The 15066-nt window shown below is 40.4% G+C and overlaps 1 protein-coding gene across 1 annotated transcript in view; it reads left to right on the top strand.

The window, feature by feature from the left end:
- LOC126176733 (solute carrier family 22 member 7-like) overlaps positions 1-15066 on the top strand; it is an 80919-nt gene that overhangs the window by 52688 nt on the left and 13165 nt on the right. Inside the window, exons 6-7 of the mRNA XM_049923902.1 lie at positions 5883-6104; positions 12868-13082. Coding sequence (XP_049779859.1) covers positions 5883-6104; positions 12868-13082 — 437 coding nt within the window. The remainder of the gene's footprint in view (positions 1-5882; positions 6105-12867; positions 13083-15066) is intronic.

The following is a 15066-nucleotide window of genomic DNA, read 5'->3' as shown; positions in this document are numbered from 1 at the left end:
ACAGGATTGAGGACTTTTTGGTAGGGAGGACGCAGCATCTTATCAAGGATGGAAAAATAGTTCAAATGGCTCTAAGCATTATGGGACTTAACATCCGAGGTCATCAGTCACCTAGACTTAGAACTACTTAAATCAAACTAACCTAAGGACATCACACACATCCATGACCGAGGCAGGATACGAACCTGCGACCGTGGCGGTCGCGCGGTTCCAGACTGAAGCACCTAGAACCGCTAGGGCACACCGGCCGGCAGACTTTGGTTTCTTGATAGAGTACTGCGGAAGTGCCGTCAGAGGAGACAGCTTACAAATCACTCATGCGACCGGTTTAAGTTTGTGAGACCCGTACCAAGTAGGAATAAAAGGGGATACTGAACGTAGACAGAGAAGGGCAAAACGAATGGTCACAGGTTAGTTTGATCCATGGGAGAGTGACACGGGGATACTGAAGGAAATGCACTGGAAGGCTCTTGAAGATAGACATAAACTATCCCGAGAAAGTCTGTTAATAAATTTTAAATAACCTTGTTTAAATGACGACTCTAGGAGTATACTACAACCCCCTACGTATCGCTCACATATGGATCGTGATGAAAAGATTAGAACAATTACTGCACTCACGGATGAATTCAAATAATCATTCTTTCCGCGCTCCATACATGAATGCAACAGGAGGAAACGCTAATAATGCCCTCTGCCATGCGCTTCACATAACTGGCAGTGTATAGATGTAGATGTAGATGAAGTGTTTCGAATAGCTCTGTTGCTTTTGTTCCAAAAGCAATATTCCTGAAGAAAAAAAAATTCTCATGACATTTCTTGCTTTGTCTAACCTGCTCGTTTGGTTATCTGTAGCTTCATCCTACTGAGTTACGAAATCACCATGACCTTTGATTTTTTCCGCCAACTGATCATTAATGTCGTTAGCCTTACCGAGTATTCGACGACTAGTAATGTCGTCTGGAAAGAAACAGTTTTCAGTTGCATGACAGCTGAGCTCAGCTATCTTAGTAAATAATTGCGCACATTGGCTGCTAAAATAAGGTCTTCCGCTGTGGTCTGAGGTTTCTTGCTCTTGATTCACTGCAGGCAACTGTGATAGATGAAAGAAGAGCTTTTGTAGGAATTAAAGCATGTTTAGTGAAAGTTTTTCTTTGTTTTGTCATTTATTTAACTTCTTCATTTCCGACAGCAGTACACGATAAAACCGTAGTTCAAATAACTGTCTCGTCATACTTCCTGTTTTTCCATTTAACATGTCGGGAGACGCTAGAGTTACCTTAAGCTTACTTGGAAGCGAGATCAGAATGTGTCTTCCATAAAACTCGATGCGAACATCAAACTCGATAGCAGTTGGCGAATGGTGAAGTTTGGAGACGGTGTACTGGATTTCGTCGTCAGTACTTCGTTGTAGTCGTAATGTAGCTAGCAAGGGTTGCGACAATGTGCCGTTTGAAGGAAACGATATGTTGAAAATTTATCACAAACACGTCACTCCTGGAACGATTCGTTAAAATTAACCGCCAGTTAAGGAGATAACGGGAGTAAAAACCGTCAGGAGCCTTCACAATTGCAGGATACATTTGATATATCACGTATTGCAGTTACATTTAAAAATTCGTCCATGGCTACTGTCAAATATAAATCATAGAAGACAAAAAAAATATTTAAAATGATCTACATTCGACGAATCCAATCTTCAGACTAATTACTACTGAATAAAAATAAATGAATCATGTGGTACGGATCGGTTGCCATCTGCCAGCTGTCATATTAAAAGCAATTACTTGACGGACCGCTAGATATAATTTCTAGCTGACACGTTTCTCCTTTACTCAGAAAGCAAATAAACTAAATTGTTACTTTTGTGAAACAATGGCATTTTACTGGCTTTAGACACTATCAACACAAGTATATGGCCGCGACAATGATAACCATCTATCAAAATTTTCCGGTTGTTGGATGGGGCAACGTTATTTTTTTCTTCTAACCTGAAATACATGCTATTCGTTTTATTACATTTCGATGCTGATTTACTAGATACTGGTCAACTGCAAACGCCATTCTACCTCGTCAAATCGGAGTCAAAATTCGAGAATTCCGAGATAATCGCCATCTTCTTCGTTATTCGTTGGCTTTTTGCCTGGAACGAAGTCTGTCTCCTTTATAGTGGCCTTCAAGCTTGTCATTAGACGGGTGACGTCGCTTGGAATTATAACTTGTATTGGTAGAATGACGTCATCTGCTTGACGGGATTCTCATATATATTCATTTTCTATGAGGAATTCTAGTCTTTTACCTGGGAACAACGATGTACTCCTTCGAATTATGGACGGGGGTTATGTATATGTCCAATGATCATCATATTATGAATGGTAGATAAAGCGATGTCGCGGTACCTATCGGGCAGTGGATAGGAGCTTGTGGGGTACCTTGTTCTGAAGGTGAGGGCGTCGAGGTACATGAACTATGTGGCGCTTGTGCTGTTGTTGACTACCGCTCTGACCGTAACTGTCGGTTGTAATTAAACAGCGAAGTGCAGCACCCTCTCACTACCGTAATAGCTGTAGGAACGCTAGGACGGGGTACAAGTCTTTTACAGATACCCTGTATGATCAAAAATATCTGGACACCTGGCTGTAAATGACTTACAAGTTCGTGGCGCCCTCTATCGGTATTGCTGGAATTAAATATTGTGTTGACCCACCTTAGCGTTGATGACAGCTTCCACTCTCGCAGACATACGTTCAATCAGGTTTCTTGGGGAACGGCAGCCCATTCTTCATGGAGTGCTGCACTGAGGAGAGGTATCGATGTTGGTCGGTGAGGCCTGGCACGAAGTCGGCGTTCCAAAACATCTCAAAAGTGTTCTATAGGATTCAGATCAGGACTCCGTGCAGGCCAGTCCATTAGAGGTATGTTATTGTCGTGTAACCACTCCGCCGCAAGCCATGCATTATGAAACGGTGCTCGATCGTGTTGAAAGATGCAATCGCCATCCCCTAATTGCTCTTCAACAGCGGGAAGCAAGAAGGTGCTTAAAACATCAGTGTAGGCCAGTGCTGTATTAGTGCCACGCAAAACAACGAAGGGTGCAAGCCCCCTCCATGAAAAACACGACCACACTGTAACAACACCGCCACCGAAATTTACTTTAGGCACTACACACTCCGGTAAATGACGTTAACAGGGCATTCGCCATACCCATACCCTCTACCATCGGATCGCCACATTGTGTTCCGTGATTCCTCACTCCACACGTTTTTACACTGTTCAATCGTCCAATGTTTACGCTCCTTACATCAAACAAGGCGTCGTTTGGCATTTATCGGCGTGATGTGTGGCTTATGAGCAGCCGCTAGACCATGAAATCCAAGATTTCTCCCTTCCCGCCTAACTGTCATAATACTTGCAGTGGATACTGATGCAGTTCGCAATTCCTGTGAGATGGTATGGACAGATGTTTGCCTATTACACATTTTGACGCTCTTCAACTAAATGGGTCAAATGACTCTGAGCACTATGCGACTTAACTTCTGAGATCATCAGTCGCCTAGAACTTAGAACTAATTAAACCTAACTAACCTAAGGACATCACACACATCCATGCCCGAGGCAGGATTCGAACCTGCGACCGTAGCGGTCGCTCGGCTCCAGACTGTAGCGCCTAGAACCGCACGGCCGCTCAGGCCGGCCCTCTTCAACTGTCGGCGGTCTTTGTTAGTCAACATACGAGGTCAGCCTGTACGCTTTTGTGCTGTACGTGTCCCTTCACGTTTCCACCTCTGTCCATCTGATCTTCAGTATTCTTCTGTAACAACCCACTACAAATGCTCCTATTCTCATGAATTAAATTATATTACGCGCCTCAAATGTCACAGCTTTCTGCCGGAGTCTCCACGCTGGCTGCTAAATAAAGGACACACGAAGAAGGCGTTCCGCGTCGTCAGCAGGATCGCCGAAACCAACGAGAAGCCCATTCCTGACGACACGCTCGCTATGCTCAACACAATCACGAAGCGGACCTAGGGATGTTTAGGATTAAGGAAATCTCGTGTACAGACGTATGACACAAGTGACACCCAATCAACTGACCGTAAATTCTGCGGAGGGCCCTATTCTGTTCTATCACGATGTTTAATGACTACTGAGGTCGCTGATATGCAGTACCTGGCAGTAGGTGGCAGCACAATGCACCTAATATGAAAAACATATGTTTTTGTGGGTGTCCGTATACTTTTGATCACATAGTGTGTACACTGAAAGGAGTCTACTGGGTTGCACTCCTATGTGGCACCCGAATATGATAATAATATTAATGTAAACGAAAATGGACTATGATTTCATAAACGATGTGTGTCTCTGATAGGTTTTATAAAGCGGATCGCTGACTGCGCATGGCGGCAGAGCAAAAAATACTGCTTCTGGTTTGAGATAGTAGTGTAAGAGTAAGAGAGTGTTAGGCGCACAGTCGTAGGTAGCTGTCTGTTAGCGAAAGACGATGGAGGAGGCAGTTTTTGTAATGTACTCCGTGAAGCCACCAAGAGTAAAATTAATATAAGAACTACGATAACATGTAAGCAGAAGTCATCTCACAAGCAAAGTAAAGATGTTAAATAATTATGATTTTCATTTTGCCAGCACGTTAGTATAGATGAGTTGGCTGATAATTGTCAATTGTTGAGTAACCCCAGAATGTACGTAAACTGATCTGATAAAAAGGCTAGTTAGATATTTCACTCTTTTAATGTTTCTAAGACTTGTTAGCAGAGCTATATGTAATTTCAAGATCTGCATTTATGCTGGTTTAATGATGTTAAATAATACTTGCTACATAAATCTCATTGCTCGTAAATCAGTTAATAAATATAATATATTACTGTAACCAATCTAACTTCAATTTTCAAATGTTTCTGCAAAGACAACCTTAACTTGCAACATAATTTTTCTAAAAAAAAAAATCTGTGTTATTATTTCACCATAACAGTACCACCTCCCTGTCCAGGTCATATGTTTTTCAGACAAACAAGTTGGATTTTTCCATTTATAAGCCAAAAGAACATCATGTGCATTTCAAACTATTATGGCCAGCATTGCGCACTGCTGAGTCTGTTGGTAGCATTTCGTTTTTTCCCTTTTTTTGTGAGAGACCAGAGTATATCGTGTTCCACCGTTGCTGCTTTAGAGGTAAGACAATTTAATTTATTGTTATGTGCACAGGGACCAGAGTTATCAGTTTTGAACAGGGCCAGGGGATTCAGTGCCTAAGGGTCTGAATGACTTTTGGAATGACTGTATTTGTTTATTGGTATTGGGAGTTGCTTTGCCCAATCAGTTCGTATAAAGTTTGCTAACAATAGCACAGAGTAAGCACACCACTTGCAGTTACAACACGCTACACGATAATTAGAATTACGTGTCCAGTTTTGTATTCCATACAGATCAGAATAATATTACTAAGTATCCAATTTTATTTAATTAAAGAACGTTACAATTTCAGTCTGAAGACTTGTTTGATGCAACACTCCACGCTAGTCTGTTCTGTGCAACTCTGTTAATGTCTGCATTACTAATGCGACTTAGAGCCACGAGAATTGTCTTACTGCAGTAAAACGTTCGTCTCCTTCTAGTGTTTTTACCCCCAACACTTCCCTCAATTACCAAATCAACTTTTTCTTAATAACTCAGTACTTGTCCTCTCAACCCACCCCTTATTTTAGTCAAATTGTGCCCTGAAGGTCCTTTCTCCCCATTTCGATTCAGTAGTTGTTCATTAGTTACTCGATCTGTCCATCTGATCTTCAGTATTCTTCTGTAACAACCCACTACAAATGCTCCTATTCTCATGAATTAAATTATATTACGCGCCTCAAATGTCACAGCTTTCTGCCGGAGTCTCCACGCTGGCTGCTAAATAAAGGACACACGAAGAAGGCGTTCCGCGTCGTCAGCAGGATCGCCGAAACCAACGAGAAGCCCATTCCTGACGACACGCTCGCTATGCTCAACACAATCACGAAGCGGCGGTCGCCCAAGATGGGAGTGCTGAGCCTTGTCACCAACAGGAGCCTGTTCAGGAACACTCTCATACTGATCTTCGGCAGGTGGGTGGAGTGAATCATCTTATCATCAAAAAAGGCCAACTTGGTTTACTACAGTCGATAGATCAACTTGTTTCAAGTACGCTCAGTCATTTCACAGCCTGAATAATTTCCGTATGGAGAAATTATTCCGTCTTCAACGAACAGTTTACATACGTACATGATTCGGAGATGTTTCACCATCTTCAGTGGTCCACTTTATTTTCTGAGAACAACACATAAAATAAACTTAATTTCTGTTCACTTTTGAACTTATGTTTGGCATATTCATAATATTATTAACAAAATATATACCTTCTGAAGTGCTAGTAATTCGATAGCTGTTTATTCTGGCAAATTCTGGCAAGAGTGCCACTTACATGTAAATTGCAGAGGATCACTGCTGTCAGCTGCAGCGGGAAATTAAGCGGAATCAGCGGCGACGAGCGAAAATTTTCGGTCCGTGTAGCTTCGACAACGCTGTGTCCCGAATGGCACAGAGGTTACCGCACGTGCCTAGTAAGTTGAAGATCCCGGGTTCGAATTCCGGTCCGCTGATTCCGCTAAATGTCCCGCTGCAGCTGACAGCAGTAGTGATCCTCCTTCAATAAACGTATAATGTTTCACAGTTGCGGGTTCTGCTGCATTCACATAAAACGTACTTACTGTTACTTCATTTGTCTTCTGTGACAAGTATAACAAGCCCCATCGTTATATCACTCTTGAATCTGTCAATCCACCTATACCAGGGCATGCTGAAAGGTAATGCCTTCGAATTTTTGTGTGGAAAATCTTTTTTTTTAAATAAAACAAACGTCATCAACATTCTACATCCTTACTCTTCATTTCTGCATCTTTGCATCCCGCTGGTGTTACAGGACTCCAAAATATTGTGTGTAGCTTTTTAATTATGTCGTGCGCGACAACAGAGTGTTGTAATCGAGTTTTGATTTCGAAGAGTTCGTCCACACATGGAGCACCATCTCCTTCAGCAGTACAACGCCAGACCACATGCAACTTTATGTTTGTTAATTGGGAATTACGTGAATTAATTGTACTTTACATTTTATTTATTGAATTTGTGCTCCCTGTCACTTAATACAAGTAAATTTGGAAAAAGCTCAAACAAGGCAGCCTGGAAAGAAACTGAAATTGTGTCCTAATACGAGACAGTCAGATAAAACATTTAACACCGATCAAACTAAAAACAGGTGCACCTAAAATAATAATATTGTGTTCCTTACTGCCCATCCAACATTTAATGTCTATGTTGTGCAAAAGAGCCGGCCGGAGTGGCCGTGCGGTTCTAGGAGCTACAGTCTGGAACCGAGCGACCACAACGGTCGCAGGTTCGAATCCTGCCTCCGGCATGGATTTGTGTGATGTCCTTAGGTTAGTTAGGTTTAATTAGTTCTAAGTTCTAGGTGACTGACGACCTCAGAAGTTAAGTCGCATAGTGCTCAGAGCCATTTGAACCATTTTCCAAAAGAACTGCAGTAAGGGAAAACAAAAGCTCTCTTTCAAGCTGACATTCTTCGGGAGTTCAAGTACAGCATTCCATGGACTGTGCTCATTTCTCTATGGTAGCCTTCAAAGAAAAGAACCACTCCAGAAGGTGCGTTCATTGGATTCTTCTTCAGATTGCATATCTGAAGCTCTGTCCTCACTTTTTTCTTTTCAAGAATAAAACTTTCGCTTCTGTCTCCTTCGATCTCGCAACAGAACAGCTTTCATCTCTCTCTCTCTCTCTCTCTCTTTTATTTATTATTTTTTTTACTACCATTTGAAATGTTCTCCGTGTGTAGATGAGGTTAGCTACACAACAGATTCAGAAAGTAATGATTATTCTAGAACAGGTGACTCTTTATGATTTTGAGAGCTGGCTAGATACCATTTAGTTCTCTGCATCTTCCATATCAGACTATATATATATATATATGACTATTACGTGAGAAGAGTCCATTATTCGAGGGATCGTTTGTAGCATTTTCCATTGTTACTGCTCTGAAGTAGGCCACTCCAGATAATCTCTTAATGATCTGGGTTACTTGCTCACCAGATATCTGTTTCTTGAGGATAATGCGTTTTAAACGGTGCAATGTATTCCACACAAGAGGCTATACCTTATGCGTGGATTGTCGTAATAAACAGACGATATGGGCACAGTTTTATATTGCTTTGGCTTCACACAAATACGATACGACGGCCATGAAGAGCTAGCAGAACAAGATCACCAAACAGATAGCTTCACAAATTTCAAAAAATTGTCAAACTTTGACGGAGTAATGTTCCGTCATTTCAAAAATGGTTAAAATGGTTATAAGCACTATGGGACTTAACACCTAAGGTCATCAGTCCCCTAGACTTAGAACTACTTAAACCTAAGGACATCACACACATCCATGCCCGAGGCAGGGTTCGAACCTGCGACCGTAGCAGCAGCGCAGTTCCGGACTGAAGCGCCCAGAACAGCTTGGCCACATCGGACGGCTACCGTCATTTCAACTAAATGAATGGTAGTTTGGTTTTAGCATCACGCATTTTGTTTATGAAGTATCTTCAGTGGCCTGTAATATATATATCTTTTCATGACTTAATTACAATTATTTAATACGGTACTTTGCTCACGTTACACTCTTGTTTTTCAGATTAGAAACAACTACCGCAGTACACGTTTCACGAGGTTATATTACCTTTTCGTCTTACTTTACTAATCCAATATTGTTAGTTCATGTGTGTCGTCCTGGAGTTATGTTTACTATGTGTCCATACTCCAAACGTCCGGTTCCCGGCGTTTTATCGCCTACATTTATTACAACACTTCACTCGCACTTTTCACTGTAAATTGAATTTGTATGCGTTTAGAGTTTGTAGCGTTTTCAACTATCACTGTATGTCCATATTTCGTCTTTTGTTTGCATGTACATGCATGCCCACGTGCGGTTTTATATGTGTTCATTTGTTGTATCTCTTTTTACTCTTTGTATGTGTGTGTGTGTGCGTGTGTGTGTGTGTGTGTGTGTGTGTGTGTGTGTGTGTGCCGACCGAAGTGGCCGAGCGGTTAAAGGCGCTACAGTCTGGAACCGCACGACCGCTTCGGTCGCAGGTTCGAATCCTGCCTCGGGCATGGATGTGTGTGATGTCCTTAGGTTAGTTAGGTTTAAGTAGTTCTAAGTTCTAGGGGACTTATGACCACAGCAGTTGAGTCCCATAGTGCTCAGAGCCATTTGAACTATTTGTGTGTGTGTGTGTGTGTGTGTGTGTGTGTGTGTAAGAGAGACAGAGAGAGAGAGAGAGAGAGAGAAAGAAACAAAAAAAGAGAGGGAGACAGAAAGTGTGAGAGAAGGGATTAGTTAATTATTTAGTCTGGTTATGATTTATTTATCTGCCCATTATTGTTTTCGTGCCTAACATGATCAGTGAGTTATTGATTATGTTAATTTCCTCATTAACTACATTCTGTTTCATTGCAAGGACTCTTTGTATAGGAATACTTTCCCGTAATATCATGAATTCTTTGTTGCAATTGTTCACCTTAATTATTTCCAAGTCTTGTTCTATGCTGGATGGTTCATGTCCATGTTTCATCAGGCGTTCAGCGAAGGTAGAATATCTATTTTCATACTTCCAGCATGTTGTATGTTCTGAACAACTAGTTGTAAATTTCTGCCTGTCATTCCCCGATACATTGATTTAGGTTCTTGAGATTGGTATATACCTGCTCCTTGGTATTTATCTAGTTTTTCCGTAGTTGTTTGTAGACGTGACGGAAGTGGTTTTCTTGTTCTGTAAGCAATGTGTAATCCTTCTTTTCTCTTGTATATTTGCTGCTCTGTGTGTTGATTTGTGTTTGTATATTAAAGTGTTCAAGTGGTTCTAATGGCTCTGAGCACTATGGGACTTAACTGATGTGGTCAACAGTCCCCTAGAACTTAGAACTACTTAAACCTAACTAACCTAAGTACATCACACACATCCATGCCCGAGACAGGATTCGAACCTGCGACCGTAGCGGTCGCGCGGTTCCAGACTGTAGCGCCTAGAACCGCTCGGCCATACCGACCAGCTATCAAATTATACCATTTCTTTCCGTTATTCATGTTATGTTACTGTTTTGTGTTTCTATGTATGCTGTGATTTCTTTATTGTTTGTGGGGTTCTGTCAGTATCATGTCCTCTACTTGTTTCCATTTTTCTTTAGTTCTGTTTTGATTTTATGTCTGAGACTTTGTACTATATGGTTGTTATCACCTTTGTTTGTGGCTATGAGTTGTGCTGTCTGTAATTCTTTTTCATAATTTTCTTTGCTGGGTGGAACACTATTTAGTCAGTGTAACATATGTCATAGGGTCACTGATTTTTGATTTTGTGATTGTTTGGACGTGGCATGTATAATAATTTGTGTCAGTGGCTAATGGGTTCCTGGAGCTGTCCAATATGTCTTTATTTCTGTCTCACTTTACCGTTATGTCAAAGACATGTATTTTCTTTCGTATTTCTTTTTCAATGGTTAATTCAATTTTTTTATGTATGTTGTTTTCGTCTTTACGCAGTTTATCTGTTATATCTGATGGTTCATCTACCATAGAGACTACATCATCCACATACTTGTACCAGCAGACAATTTTGTTTCCTTTATTTATGATGATTGCATCATAGACTGTGCTTTCTATGTGGTTGAAGAATATGTTTGGCAATGTTTCTGATATTGGGGATCCGATTGGAAGGCTTTTTTGTGAGTAAAATTCCTTTTCAGTCTCGAAGTGATTTTGAGATGTGATTACTTTAAGGGTTTTCGTTATTTTTCTAATATTATCTGCAGGTAGTATGTTGCTTGTCAGTAGATTTTCAGTCGGTTTTACTGTAAAGGTGTACATGTTTTCTATGTTGAGTGACGCTCTTTGTGGAATTTGTAAGTCTCTTATATGTGTAATGAGTTTATTAGTGTTTTTCACTGTCCTGCGATTCTACATTCCATAGCGTTGTGTCATGATTACGTTCATGTGTTTCACCACATGGCATGACGGTGCATTCATGAAATTTATAACATGCCTCGCTGGAATAAGTGGACGGAGGTCTTTGGGTTGTCTTCCAAGTAGTGCTCTCGGGTTCTCCTGTGCGATATACTGTTTTTGCTTGTTTAGCAGTCTATGGCTGATGTCTTTGAGGTAGTTTTTTATGTTTGTCTGGAAACATGCTATAGCTTCAGATTTCAGTTTTGTAATGTTGTTAGAGGAGATTAAATCGTTCTGTTTATTGTTCTTTATTCATCAGCACTGCGCTGTTTCCTTTGAAGATAAAATCTTTGGTTTTTTACATATATTGTTCTTTATTGATGAGTACTGAGCTGATTCTCATATCAGCTGTTGTAATTATGATGCTATTAGAGTGCAGTTTTTCTTTTAATTCCCTAGTCGTGTTCTTTTCTTTTTGAAGTTTCCTATTTTGCTCTTTCTTTGATCTGGTGATTATACTAATTTCCTCCTTCACTAGTTCTCATGTTAGTCCAACACTTATTGTGCTGTGTTCTTGTTTCTCTTCCTCTACAAGCTTGCATTTTGATTCTACAATCAGATTTTCTATGTAGTGGCTGTTTATCTTCGTACCGAGATGGCATTAGAGCCCTTTTTTCTCGTAGTTGTGTTTCTTTTGCTATTAATTCTCTGTCTGCGAGGTTTATTAGTTTTAGGTGGATTTGTGGTGATTGGTGTTTGTACTTTCTTGTAAAAAAAAAGAAACCGAAAAATACAAGCACGCAACCAATGAACAAGTATCTATCCACACATACACAACACAAATAAAAGACGAAAGATAGACACACAGCGACAATTGGCAACTCTAAACACTTTAACCACACACATTTAACATACAATGAAACTTTCAAGTGATGTGTTGCGATAAATGTGGGCGACAAAACGCCGTTAACCGGTCACCTGGTGTGTGGACACCAAGTAAACACATTTCGGGCCTGACACACATCAACTAACAACATTATATATTTAACACGAAACGATAATTTAACCTCAGGAAATTTGTGCTGAAAAAGTTTTTTCTGACCTGAATAACAAGAGAGCTACTTGAGAAAACGTAACACGTTTGTAATTACTGCGTAAAAACACATGTATTACAGGCCACTGAAGAAGCGAAAAGCATATGGCAAAAAACTACCTTTCATTCAGCTGCAAAGACGGAATATACCTGCATGAATTTTGAAGCAACTAAGGAACGGCGGAAATCGGAAAATAATGACAAATAATCAAACGACATATTAATAACATGAGTCTGCAGCCAGCCACTAGGTGACAAGGTGAAATTACCCTAATAAGAGATAGCGTGCTACCGCATATTAGGAAAGAACCATCTCACGCCAGAAACCTCGCACACTAGTTACGCTTCTCGGTTTGAAGGACTATTAAGTATAGCGAATGAAAGAGTACTTTCCGAAGTTTATAATCGTATGAATATTGTTGCAACAGCTACTCGACTTCAGATATTAAAGCCTTACAAGCACACTAAAAGACTTGAAAATTAAGGCTTGTAAAACCACGATTTTTCGACAATATCCAACTTCCTAATAGTCTTACCGTCACTGCTTTACGCCTCAAGTGATATGAGATCTGAGTTCCGATACCTCCCAGTAGAGTGGTGGATTCATGTGTGGATACGCATTCCGATATCGAAAAAATCTAACATGAAATACATATTTTAGGAGCGGAAACCACTTATTTTCACTCATCGTTCGAACTCGAATGTTTCTGGTGGCTCATCTGTCACCCTATTTCCACAGGTGTGTATGCATCCTGACCACGAGCTGCATTCGGTTTAACGTCGGGAACCTGGGCGGTAATCCGTTCCTGGCCTTCATAGCTCAAGGTGTCGTCGACGCCCCGGCGCATTTCGCAGCGCATTTCCTGGGCAACAAGTTTGGTCGGAGGTTCACAGAGGCGTTGTCGCTGTTGACAGCAACCTTCGTTTCTATTGTTATTATTGTTGCAATAACAGGTAAGCGTAATATTGTTCTAATTGCTGATCTCTAATGTATTTGAGTGCGGTATTGGATGTTAACAACAGTAGGATAGTTCTGTGCGCAGCTCTAGCAGATATCAACGGTTCGGAAATAATGACCTATCGTAGTGTGACAATCGACTGACCGTCTTTGGGTGTGTGGAGCTGAACTTTACCTGCATATTTGAAATAGTTCTGGCAGCTTACACATTACGTGGCGGAAGATATTTCGGCCTGCCGTTTGTCACTTCTTTTACTGTTCCACATTATATCAAAGCAGCGGAAAATTGGGTAAGAAGGCTCAAATGCGGTAACCTTGACACCAAAGACCGTAGAAAAATAAGGTTGGGCAGTAAGTTTTCTGTAATGCTATTGGCTCGCTAAGGAACAGCGTCTACCTCGGGAACCGCGATACGTGTGGCCGTTCATTTGTGCGACATACTTGTGGTACATTTTAGTTTCTACTGAATTAATGAAATGTAAATTGATATTCTGCTATTGCTGGAATCTTACCTCAAGATCGAATAACGTAAACACCTCTTAAACAGATACTCCTGACTTTTTTAAAAAATTCAAGTATCTATCGTATTAATCTATGGGAAAAAAGAGCAAAGTATAGTCTGTTCTTGCAAATGGTGCTGCCATAAATAGTGGTACAAAGAAATTTTAAGTATGAGTATCAAAAATTTAGGAAATAAATTCAGGGTTTTTCCTCAAAAAAGCTTTTTATTTTCAAAATTAAGTCATAAGGGTCGGCTACTTTTTAGTTAAACAAGTTTTAAGACAGTATACAAAATTTCAGCTATCTTTAATAGTTCAAATGGTTCAAATGTCTCTGAGCACTATGGGACTTAACTTCTGAGGTCATCAGTTCCCTAGAACTTAGAACTACTTAAACCTAACTAATCTAAGGACGTCTCACACATCCATGCCCGAGGCAAGATGCGAACCTGCGACCGTAGCACCAGCACGGTTCAGGACTGAAGCGCCTAGAGCCGCTTGGCCACAGCTCTTTAACAGTTTTTAGCGAAAATTTACCAGAACATGAAATAATTTAACTTTCGGGAAATTCAAGTTTAAGTTAAAACTTGCTTTTTCTATTAAACTTGCATGGCACTAATGCATCCCAGGTTTTTATTCATCTTGTTTCCTGTGTTGTTTTCCTATCTTCTCTTTTCACACTATCTCTCCTTCTTATTTTTACTTCTTCGGTGGCTTCCAACACTGAGTTTTTCTGCTTCAGAGAGTCTCCGTCGGTCAGTGGCTATTAGAGCTCTATGCATATCTAGTCCACCGGACCCCCCCATAAGTTCCATAACAGTAAGCCTTGACGCTGTACCGTTATTAAAACATAGAACAGCTTCTACCGCATCTGTTTTCAATGTTTTTAGTCCTACTAGAAAAGTTTTGGTATTCTTTCCCATATACGATTATTGAAACTTTCATTTGGATTTTGAGTCCTATCATGTGAATATTTCTCTAATAACCTGTTTTCACTAAGATCACTATATACAGGTTTTACAACTTCTACTATAGCAAATGGCAAAGAATGTTTATGGTTGTAGGTCTCACCTTGAGTAGCAGCCCTCTTGTAGCCAGGTGGGCAGATTGCATGACATACGTTGTCATCTGTGGAGGATTTATGAAAGAAGGTAGCCCTTACTGCCTTTTTAATTCCCTCAGTGTCATTTTCAAGTGGAATAAGAAAGTCATGCACACAATAAGAAACTATCACACACACACACACAATTACTTCGCTGTAAACAAAATATTCGCGCCAAAATAACAGCAAACAACGACTAAACTCTCTGTATAAACAAAAGATAAGCAACTGTAAAGCTTTCGCAAGTTTGCCAACTTAGTGGACTAAAAAGTCATAAAAACGGAACAGATGAGAACAAAAATTTATTTTTAACACAGCTGTTGTGTGTCATGAGAACGTCGTGCTGCTTGCAGCCACTTTTGAATTCCTCTAATTTTG

This window comes from Schistocerca cancellata, chromosome 3 (genome assembly GCF_023864275.1).
Source record: "Schistocerca cancellata isolate TAMUIC-IGC-003103 chromosome 3, iqSchCanc2.1, whole genome shotgun sequence".
Taxonomy (NCBI): Eukaryota; Metazoa; Arthropoda; class Insecta; order Orthoptera; family Acrididae; genus Schistocerca; species Schistocerca cancellata.
The sequence above is the reverse complement of the archived record's forward strand: the minus strand, read 5'-3'. Positions and strand labels throughout refer to the sequence as shown.